The sequence below is a fragment of the Otolemur garnettii genome, unplaced genomic scaffold (assembly GCF_000181295.1).
Source record: "Otolemur garnettii isolate 467f Iridium unplaced genomic scaffold, OtoGar3 scaffold00189, whole genome shotgun sequence".
Taxonomy (NCBI): domain Eukaryota; kingdom Metazoa; phylum Chordata; class Mammalia; order Primates; family Galagidae; genus Otolemur; species Otolemur garnettii.
The window spans coordinates 1,955,084-1,965,607 of NW_003852584.1; the positions used below are offsets into that span (position 1 = coordinate 1,955,084).

The 10,524-nt window shown below is 49.4% G+C and overlaps 1 protein-coding gene and 1 pseudogene across 1 annotated transcript in view; one reads left to right on the top strand and one right to left on the bottom strand.

Moving 5' to 3' along the window:
* LOC100953830 overlaps positions 1-10,524 on the top strand; it is a 54,691-nt gene that overhangs the window by 5,638 nt on the left and 38,529 nt on the right. Inside the window, exons 4-8 of the mRNA XM_023507567.1 lie at positions 1,256-1,347; positions 3,089-3,252; positions 5,353-5,512; positions 5,749-5,828; positions 9,996-10,182. Of these exons, the coding sequence (XP_023363335.1) occupies positions 1,256-1,347; positions 3,089-3,252; positions 5,353-5,512; positions 5,749-5,828; positions 9,996-10,182 (683 nt within the window). The remainder of the gene's footprint in view (positions 1-1,255; positions 1,348-3,088; positions 3,253-5,352; positions 5,513-5,748; positions 5,829-9,995; positions 10,183-10,524) is intronic.
* On the bottom strand, positions 6,608-6,734 carry LOC111721837 (annotated as a pseudogene).

Genomic DNA, 10,524 nt, shown 5'->3' on the forward strand with positions numbered 1-10,524 from the left:
GATCACGTGTTGGTGGTGTGAGTGTGTGTAAGATCACGTGTTGGTGGTGTGAGTGTGTGTGATCACGTGTCAGTACTGTGGGTGTGTGTGATCACATGTCAGTGCTGTGGGGGTGTGTGATCATGTGTTGGTGGTGTGGGTGTGTGTAAGATCACGTGTTGGTGGTGTGAGTGTGTGTGATCACATGTCAGTGCTGTGGGTGTGTGTGATCACGTGTTGGTGGTGTGGGTATGTGTAAGATCACATGTTGGTGGTGTGAGTGTGTGTGATCACATGTCAGTGCTGTGGGTGTGTGTGATCATGTGTCAGTGGTATGGGTGTGCACAGCTTGTGCCGGTGAAACTGTGTCTGAGCACGGTGTGTTGGGGGTGTGTGTGACATTAGCACACATGTGTCTGAGCATGTGTGGCTGTGAGTCTACCCGTGATCGTGTGGGCTTGTGTGTGCCTGAGGGCATGCTTGTGTGTAAAGGCCTCTGTCTGTGTGTCTGTGTGCTGGTGAGGGGGTTGGGAGTGGAAGCATCTGTGCCTGTGAAAATGAGGATGTGAGTGTGTGCTTGTGATGGGTGTCTGTGTCTGTGACAGGGACCTTGGGGCAGTAGGGGGTGGGAACTCTCATACCTCTTGGCTCTTTCTTTCATGGGGTCCCTCTGGTAGGAGCCAGAGTGAGTCCAGGCTGGACCTCCACACTTCTCTTTCCTGCTCAGCTGCCCCCGGGCCCTTCTCCCATGTGAATTTAATCATATCCTGCTCCTATTTAAAACCCCTCATTTGTTTCTGGGATACCCCAGGCCCGTGTGATTGTCCTGCACTATGGGGGCCCTGCCCACCTCTCTCCTGCCCTCACTACCTCTCATCCTAACCCCTGGCACCTGCTGCTCTTCTGTGCTCCTAAAGCAGCCACCTCCTTCCTACCCCAGGGCCTTTGCACCTACAACTCTCTGTCTGGGATGTTGGCTCCTTTCATCCTTGTCATCCTTGCTCAAATGTCACCTCTGCAGAGAACTCTGCTCCCCATAAGTGCCCAGCAAAGGAGCCTTTGCCCATGCCATCGCCCAGTGTAGGACTCCCACGGCGCTAGTCACCCTGTGTGGTCCAAATGTCCATGGAATATCTCCCCCATCGGTGTGGGAGCTCCCCAGAGTCTGCCTGTTCAGGGTAGAATTTGCCCCAGATCCAAGTGCTGGCAGTTCAAGGTGTTATTTGTCTCGTGACTGAATGACAACATGTCTTGTGTTGTCCTCTTTCCCTGCCAGCTCTCAACTCTATCTCATCACTGGCGATGGTGTGAGGAGCCTCAGCCATGTCCGCAGCCCTTCTGAGGCGAGATCCTGTACTGGAGAGGAAGGTGGGGGGGGCTCTGTGCCATCATCCCAAGATGGGCGTCCCAGGTGCTGGCCGGGAAGGTGCCAGCTCCAGATCCAGAGTCACGCTTCTGCCCTAAAAGTATTTATACCCTTTCACTCAGTGATGCTGCTTCTGGAACTGTGAAGACAAACCAAAATCATTTTTAAATGCCCCGGGCACAAAGATGCTTATTGCATTATTATTTCCAAGAGCAAAAACTGGAAGCAATTCAAATACCTAACAGTTGGCAAATGATTTGTTATAAGGGCATGTGAACTAAGAATAGGTTTTTACATTTTTAAATGGTTAAAAAAATGAATTAAGAGGTAGGGCCCGTAGCTCAGTAGGTAGGGCACCAGTCACATACACCAAAGTTGACAGGTTTGAACCCGGCCCTGGCCTGCTAAACAATAACAACTGCAACAAAAAAAATAGCCGGGCGTTGAGGCGGGCGCCTGTAGTCGCAGCTACTTGGTAGGCTGAGGCAAGAGAATCATTTAAACCCAAGAGTTGGAGGTTGCTGTGAGCTGTGACATTACAGCACTCTACCCAGGGTAACAGCTTGAGACTCTGTCTCAAAAAAAAAAAAAAAAAAGAATTAAGAAATAATATTTTATAATGTGAAAATTTCATCAAATTCAAATGTTAATACCAGAAATAAAGTTTTACTGGAACACAGGCACACCCCTTCATTTGCATACTATCTGTCCTGGGTTTTGGCGTATAGCAGGGGAGCTGAGTGTTGACAACAGACCCCATATGACTGCAAAGCCTAAAATATTTACTATCTTATGTTTTTATAAATAGGGTACAAATTATTACCAAGCACTTATTACTGTAGGCCAGGCACTATTAATCCTCACAGCTGCTCCCTGAGGCAGGAACGAGTATCGTTACCAGTTTGAGATAAGAAACAGTGAGGTTGAGGCACAGAGATGTTAAGTAATTTGCCCACCATCACACAGCTGGGAAGTGGCAGAATGGAAATTTGAACTCAGGCAGTCTTGGTCTTGAGCCTGTGTCTTACATAGTACTCCCTGATACTTGTTGACAAACTTTCTTTTTTAGTCAGAGTCTTGCTCTGTCACCTTAAGTAGAATGCAGTGGTATCATCATAGCTCACTGCAACCTCAAACTCCTGGGCTCCAGTGATGTTCCTGCCTCAGCCTCCCTAGTGGCTGGAACAACAGCCATGCCTGGCTGATTTTTTCTATTTTCGGAAGATACAGTGTCTCATTCTTGCTAAGGCTTGCCTTGAATTCCTGACCTCAAGCAATCTCCCCACCTTGGCCTCCCAGAGTGCTGGGATTATAGACATGAGCTGCCCCTGGCCAGCCTGGCACTCCTAAAATCTACACCAAGACTTCTCAGTGGGGAGAGGGCAACCTCAGGGGACATTTGGTAATGTCTGGAGAAATTTTTGGTTGTCACAACTGATGTTGGTAAGGGTTTCTGGTACCTAGTGGATAGAGGCCAGGGAGGCTGCTAAACACCCCACAATGCACAGGATGGCTCACCCAGTAAGAAATAATCAGGCCCCAGATATCAGAAACCCTGGTGTGCACACCACTGCCTTACAGGATTAATGTCTACACAGCGCTACAGGATTAATGTCTACACAGCGCTACTCCTCAAAGGGAATTAGGAAAGCCCTTTCTTTGTGACACGAGCAGCCATGGACCCACGCCCGGAGCCCTCTGGCTCTTCACTGACCAGTGCTACTCTCTTGCCTTTCTCCATAGTGTCCCGCACTTGGGGATGGCAGCTGTGCACCGAAGTGACCTGGCCGGCACCTGGCCAGCCCTACCTGCTTGCAGTACCCTTGTTTGCAGCTGTGACACTGCAGAAGCAGGACCAGGGGCTCCGACAGTATCTGCTGGAAGCTGCCTATGCTCTTCATCCGCAGGTGGGCCCTTGGGAGTGGCCCCTCCTTTCCCAGCCACGTGGTGGGCTCCTAAGATTGGCATTGGGCCCACAGGGCCTATTCTCTGAGGCTGGTGGGCTGGACTTGTCTTGGTGTAGGTCTCATCCTGCTCCAGGACTTTTGCATGTGCTGGTTCTCAGTTGTGGATTCTATGACTTTTTAATTCTGAATTACTCTTCGATCTCAGTTCAGGGGCACTTTTCCCAGGGAAGCCTGCTGTGGTGACCTCCCCCCCCCCCAGGATGTCATATTACTTTGTTACTTGCTGTTAAGTTTCTCCCTTTGGATCACCTCAGTGTTTATTAGTGAAATGAGCTGGTTAACGTCTGTCTGCCCCACTAGTCTCAGTTACTGGGAGCAGGTGCAGGGCCTGTTTCTCTCACCTCTGTCCCCAGTGCCCCGCCCAGAGTGGGTGTTCACCAGCCTCCTGCCTGACCTCCCAGCTCCCGCTCTTGGATTCTTACTGTCAGTTTACATCAGCAGCCAGACAGGACTTCTGAAATCCCAAAGGGATCATGCTCAGAACCCTCCAACGGCTCCTGTGACCCTCAGAGTAGAGGCTGGATGTCTTGACCAAGAGGCCCTCAACTCCAGGGGAGTTGCTGGCCTCTCTTCCCCAACTCCTCACCGGGCTCCTTGACCTTCAGACACACTGGCCTCCCTTTTCTATGCCAAGCACATTCCTGCCCCAGGGCCTTGGTACAGGTTGCTACTTCTTACGGGACTATTCTTCCCTCAGACGTGCACCCAACTCCCTCCCTTGCTTCCTCCAAGTCTCCTCAAATGGGTGTCCTCAAAGGTGGCCTTCCTGGGATACCGAGTCTAGAGCAGTGACCCCATCAGAGCCCTTAGTTGTTGACTTCGTCGGCACACTTGTCGCTGACTGGCGTCTTCCTCGTTTTGTGTCCAGTGGTCATGTGTCTCCCTCTCTAGGACGGAGACTCCCTGAGGGCAGGGACTCTGTCCCTCCTGCCCAGCCGTACTGCCCACACTAGAAACAGCTTCACCCACCGTGGGTCTTTATTGGCTGTGAGTGAACACGAATTCAGACAGGGCTGTGGCCAAGGCTGCATTTTCCCAGAAACAGACCCGAGCCCTGGGCTGGGGCAGGGTAGAAGTGTTTTATTAAGAAAAGGCTCCTGGTTTGGGTAAAGTCTATGTTAACCAGTATGATGAAAATATTTCAAATTGTATATGAAAACACTACACTGTACCCCATGTTTGCCTTAATGTATATAGCTATCATTTAATAATAAAAAAAAGAAAGAAAAGGCTCCTGGGTACCCAGTAAGAGAATGGAGGGATCAGGGTAGGGAAGGGGAAGATGCTGAGCAAGGAATGATTTCAGGGGAAGTCGCAGCCTCAGCCTGATCCCATGGGAGTCCTGGGACATAAATAATATGACAGGCTCAGCGCCCGTAACTCCAATGGCTAAGGCGCCAGCCACATACATTAGAGCTCGTGGGTTTGAATCCGGCCCGGGGCCTGCCAAACAATGACAACTACAACCAAAAAACAGGCGGGCATTGTGGCGGGCGCCTGTAGTCCCAGCTACTCAGGAGGCTGAGGCAAGAGAATCGCTTAAGCCCAGGAGTCTGAGGTTGCTGCCAGCTGTGATGCCACAGCACTCCACCCAGGGCTATAGCTTGAGGCTCCATCTCAAAAAAATAAGTAAGTAAATAAATAAATAATATGGCAGAGTTTGTTCTCCACCTGAGGAGCTAGGATTTTTGACTCCAGAGCAATATTCTAGTGGGTTCAGGGGCCAGCAGGGAAGAGCAAAGCTTGCAGAAGCTGGGAGGTGAGCGTGAGGCTGGTTAAAACGATGTGAGGGATCTGGCTGGGTGCCTGTGGGGAGCACTGCAGTGCCCTCCCCCGGACCATTTGCTGAACAAGTTGGGGTGCTGTAGATGGGATCTGGGTCTGTTCTGGGAGCTCTGTTCTCCCCCAGGATACTATTTTAGAGCCCAGGAAATTCCTGGTTGGGTTCTTCTCTTGCAAGGTCAAGGTGGTTCTTGTGAGGGCAGGAGTGCCCGTGTTTGGGGTGGCGGATTCTCCCTCTCAAGGAAGCTGTGTTTCCAGAAGGACAGCTGGTTCCCTCAAGAAGCCACAGCCCACGTCTTCATGGGGACACCCAATTCAAATGTGCTGAGGGACATCGGACTGGACATCAGTTACAGCCTGCCCCAGAGGAAGTTCCGGCTCAAGCTTCTCCATCCCCAGAAGAAAATAGAGCTTGATGGTAATGCCAATGCCCCATTCCCCACACCTCTCGCCATGTGCCACACTGAGGGCCAGCACCTATAGCACCTCTGTGACCTTCTAAGGTTAATGCTAAGTTCGGCCCCATTTTAGGGAGGAACTACAGGCTCAGCGCCTAGCAGATCAGCAGAGGACGTCCCCCCGCCCCCACAAAGAGTGAATGCCGGGTAGATCCAAGGTTGAACTCTGGTCTCTTAACTCCCCCCCTCCCCCCAGGAAAGATGGAGGTTCTCGGGAATGCCCGCATGGGTCACTTGGAACTGGTACTGGATGACAGGGACGTCTACTACATCAAGGTTTGCTCTGCACCCTGGGCCCACCTGTGTCAGCACCTGCCACCTCCCCTGGGCATTTCCTGCCCCAGCCCAGGGTCCCACCTTCACAATTGCTCCTCCTGTGGAGTTTTAACAGTTCTTTCTCTTCTCTACCTCACCAGATAACATGTGTAGTTCTTGTTACCCAGAAAATATAAAGAAGAAAAAAATGGGCTCAAATGTCACCACCATCAAGGTGAAAGATTGCTAATATTAATAACAGAAAAGTTCAGAGCAGAGAGAGGTATAAAGTAGTGTGGTAAGGCACTTTGCTCCCCAAATTTCCTGCAGAAGCATTGATGCACGCACTAAGAAATCTACATTTGTTTCCCAGGACTGGGTGGCTTCAGTCACAGAAATGTGTTCTAGAGGCCGGAAGTCTGAAATTGAGGTACCAGCTGGGGGTGGTTCCTTTGTCCCTTCCAGGCCCTCCTCTCCTGCCTTCCAGGAGCCTGGGGCCTTACCTGCCGTGTTGAAGACTGTCTGCCTGTGTCTTCACATGGCCTTCCCTTTCTGGTGTCTGTGTCCAAATTTCCCCCTTCTATGAGGACAATAGTCACACTGGATCAGGCTCACCTCAACCACCTCACCTTAGCTTGCTAATAAGCAAAGATTGTACTTCTGGGTAAGGTCACAGTCACAGGTACTGGGGGTTAGGGCTTTGACAGCTTTTGTGGGGACACAGTTCAACCCACAATACTATAGATCTGCAAAACCTTTTAGTTCTGGAATTTGGGGTCTTTTTTTCCTTTTTCTTTTCACATCATATGGGTACTGTGCTGACCCACCATTGTAAAAAGGTTTGCAGGAGGCAGCCACGGCTCACACAGTGATGTGGAAACCTAATCATCACACTAAGGGTTTTTTTTTTTTTTTAACATGAAGGATCACACCCTTTTCTTTTTTTTTTTTTTACACACCCTTTTCTTTATTGGCACATCCCCCTCCCTCTTTTTACTCCAAAATATATCTTGGCAGTCTTAATATATCAACATATGCTGGTATAATTTAAATTTTATTTTGTTAAAAAAATAGGTAATATATTTAAATGATTCAAAGCTCAAAAGAGAGGAAAGGGATAGAACTGGGTCTCTAACATGGTAGACACTGGCACATGTGGTTATTTACATTTAAATTAATTAAAATGAAAGACAATTGAAAATTCAATTTCTCAGCTGTAGTAGGCATTTCAAGTGCTCTATCACACAGGTCCTCTGGGACATTTGCATCACTGCAGAAATGGAAAACCCTGAAATCTGTTGGTACAGGATAGAGTTAAAAACTCCCTTCCGCTCCTCCGCCAAGCCAACCACATGTTAGTTTTTTGTGATTTCTTTCAGAGATGATCTATGCACATAGTCAGCAAATGAGACTGACATATTCCCTTCTTTTCAAAAGTGCGAATGGCTGTATGATAGTTCACGGAACGGAATTTATTCAGCTCCTTCCATCATGAGGAGCTCGTGAGTTTTTCCCAGGTTCCCGCTCTGAAAATTTATTCCATTGTGAACACTTTTCTCTCTAGAGTCAATTAACAGTGGAATTCCTGGACTTAAGAGTGTGTGTGTTTTTATCTTAGTAGGTACTTTGCAAGGGTTCTTAACCAAAGTACCCACATAGTACTGAGTGATTCACATGAGGCCCCTGAGAGTGTGCGGAAGTTCTGTGTCTGCCCACGGTCCTGGGAGAGGGTTTAAACCTTCCATCCGGATCTCGGCAGGTCTGTGACTTCACAGAATATAAAACTGGTGAGCATTGACTTGCCCCTGAGCACCTTAAGCAATGAAACTTGTGATTCTGCCTGGGTCCCCCTGTCTTCTCAGAGAGGGCCAGAGTGGACCATGTGAAGCCAGGCCTGGATTTTTGCTGTGTAAACACGCTGTTCACTTTTGTCCTGCCAGCCTGGCTGGGGAAGACCAAAGTCAGGGAGAGCTGTCTTCCTTCTAAAGCTCCAGCTGCCTGAGAAATGAGATTTACACATTATTTCCCCAATTCCCCGGAGCCCTTGAACTTGCAGTTGTTTGCTAAATGTACAAGTACTAATTGCCTCCATCTCCCGGTGGACCTTCCTGCTGCTCTCTAGAGAGCTGTCTGCAGCCTGGAAGCATTTATTTGCTTTCAGAGAAATTCTAGTTCCACCCATCCCAGATCATCATGATTACAATAACAGCTAGAGGCCTGGAACTTTCTGGAGCCAGGAGAGTCAAGTTGCTGCTCTTCAGACCACTCTGCAGATGAGCTCATGAATACAAAGCTGCAGAGCTGGGTTTAACTTGGCCCACAGTTCATGGAATTTAGGAATGGAGTCGGGGGTGGTCCTTTCTGCGGCCCCTCCCTAGGTGTGCAGTGATGGGGGTGTCCCAGGCCCTGATTGACACCAGCTGGCCTGACATGTCTGTGACCAGTGCTTTCTTTAACTGCTGAGTGTCCTGGTTTGCCTGAGAAATTCTATGATGACCCTGTGTACCTGGAGAAAACTGGTCCCCGCTGAGCAGCCTCTAATACAGACCAGACCAAACCCTGGCCACACACACCCTCCAGCGAGAGAAGCAGGGAGAGTGGAGGCCCTACACCTGTTTCTGTAAAGAGGAAGGGGGATTGTGGGTCTGTACATGCATATTCACATACATATACACAAGTGGGCACAACACAGGTTTGTATAGGCCCATGGTGGCTCATGTATATATATATATATATATATATACACACATACATATATATATATGTATTTTTTTTTTTTTGGAGACAGAGTCTCTACCAGTAAGACTGGCATCATAGCTCACAGCAACCTCACACTCTTGGGCTTGAGCAATTATCTTGTCTCAGCCTCCCAAGTAGTTGGGACTACAGGTGCTAGCCACTGTACTGGGCTAGTTTTTTTCTATTTTTAGTAGAGATGGGATCTCATGCTCCCTAAGGCTGGTCTCTAATTCCTGAGCTTACGCAATCTGCTTGCCTCAGAGTGGTAGGATTACCTGGCCCTGGCCCTTGAAGAAACAAGAAACTGGGCACAGGGGCTGCCTCTGAGGAAGAGGACATGGGGACCAGGGAATAAAAATAGAATCTATATTTTTTGGTGTCTTTATTTACCCAGTGGCACCTGCAGTGTGCCAGATACAGAGGAGAGATGCAGGGAAAATGACCCACAGAGATTCCTCTCCTCACGGAGCTTATGTTCTTGTGCATGCAAAAGGGATAATCAATTGTCCTGTGCAATAGGCCGGTGTAAGAAGGGGGCATTGAGCTGAGGGCAGGATTCTGCATCTCCAGAGGGGAGGGGTTTGGGGGTGGCTCCAGTTTTAAGTAGGCCGACAGGCAAGCCAGCTTGAGAAAATAATTTTTAGCAAAGACACAAAGGATGCCCAGGTGAAGGCAGCGTGCAAAGGCCCTGGGGTGAGAATGTGCTTGGAATGTTTGAAAGAGGAGACAGACCATGTGACATCTTGCTAAAGCATCATCAGACAATTTGCATTGTTGCCAACTAACAAAGAAAGGATTTATGAGAGAGGAGGAGGAGGAGTAGTGAGTGTTGTTTGACACTTTTTGTGTAAACTGGTGGCCAGCAGCAGGTTGGCAGGGCTATCAAGGATGACATTTGCATTTGTGCTGATTCCCCATAAAAGCTCCAGTGTAGGGCTATGTCCATCTACCAGAGTCCTCCTGTGGACAGCTCTGCCGGGTTCTGCACCATTGACCTAAGGATAGGTCCTTGGCCTGGCCTTGTTGGCTTTTGCAAAAACTTTGAATTTTGTTCTAATAAGAGTGTGCCATGAGCCTCACACATCTCAAAAGCGTTGTTCTGGTTGCCTGATAGAAAATAGTCCCCAGGGGCCAGGGTGGGGCCTTGAGGAGGTCCTTGCAGTGACATAGGCTTGATGTGAAGGAGGTGGGAGTGACAGATTCCAGATGTGCTCTGCTGGGACAAGTCCCTCATGGGTTGGACAAAGGGGATGAGGGGGAGAGAGGAGGAGTCCCTTGCATTTATGTCTGAATTTGTAACATTGTTTACTTATTTTGGAAAGTACAGAATTTAAAAAATTTGGAACATCAGTATAAAAGGCTATTAGTTAAGCTCTAACTCCTGCCCTCTATCAGGGCCTGCTGACCCAGCCTGCCCCCGCCCACCAGGTGACGCTGGGGTCTTTTCAGGGTCGGAGCGACCTGCAGCCAGCAGAGGATGGTGAGGTGCAGCGGTTTAAGGCCCAGCTGGAGGTGAAACTGGTGACTGCGGGCAGCCCCATGGTCCTTGCTGGGAACCTCACATGGCAGGCTGGCAGCAGGTTGGCCTTCTCTGTGTCCCTGAGCCGTCTGCTGGGTGATCAGGCCCATGTGACAGGTAGGAGGAGGAACCCCTTCTCCCTCTCCCTTCCTCAGTGGTCAGGCTGGGGGTGGGCTGGTGCTCCCTGTCTACCCACTCTGCTTCATGTCAATGTTCTATCTGAAGACGATCTCAAGTTTTGTTTGAGCCCCTTAGATCCCACCAACTGTCCCCCACAAGCCTTGAAACAGCAGCTTTTGGATAGTTTTGTTTCTGATTCACAGTGAGAAATACTGGCTCAGCGCCTATGGCTCAAGCGGCTAAGGTGCCAGCCACATACACGTGAGCTGGTGGGTTCGAATCCAGCCCGGGCCACCAAACAACAATGATGGCTGCAACCAAAAAAATAGCCAGTTGTTG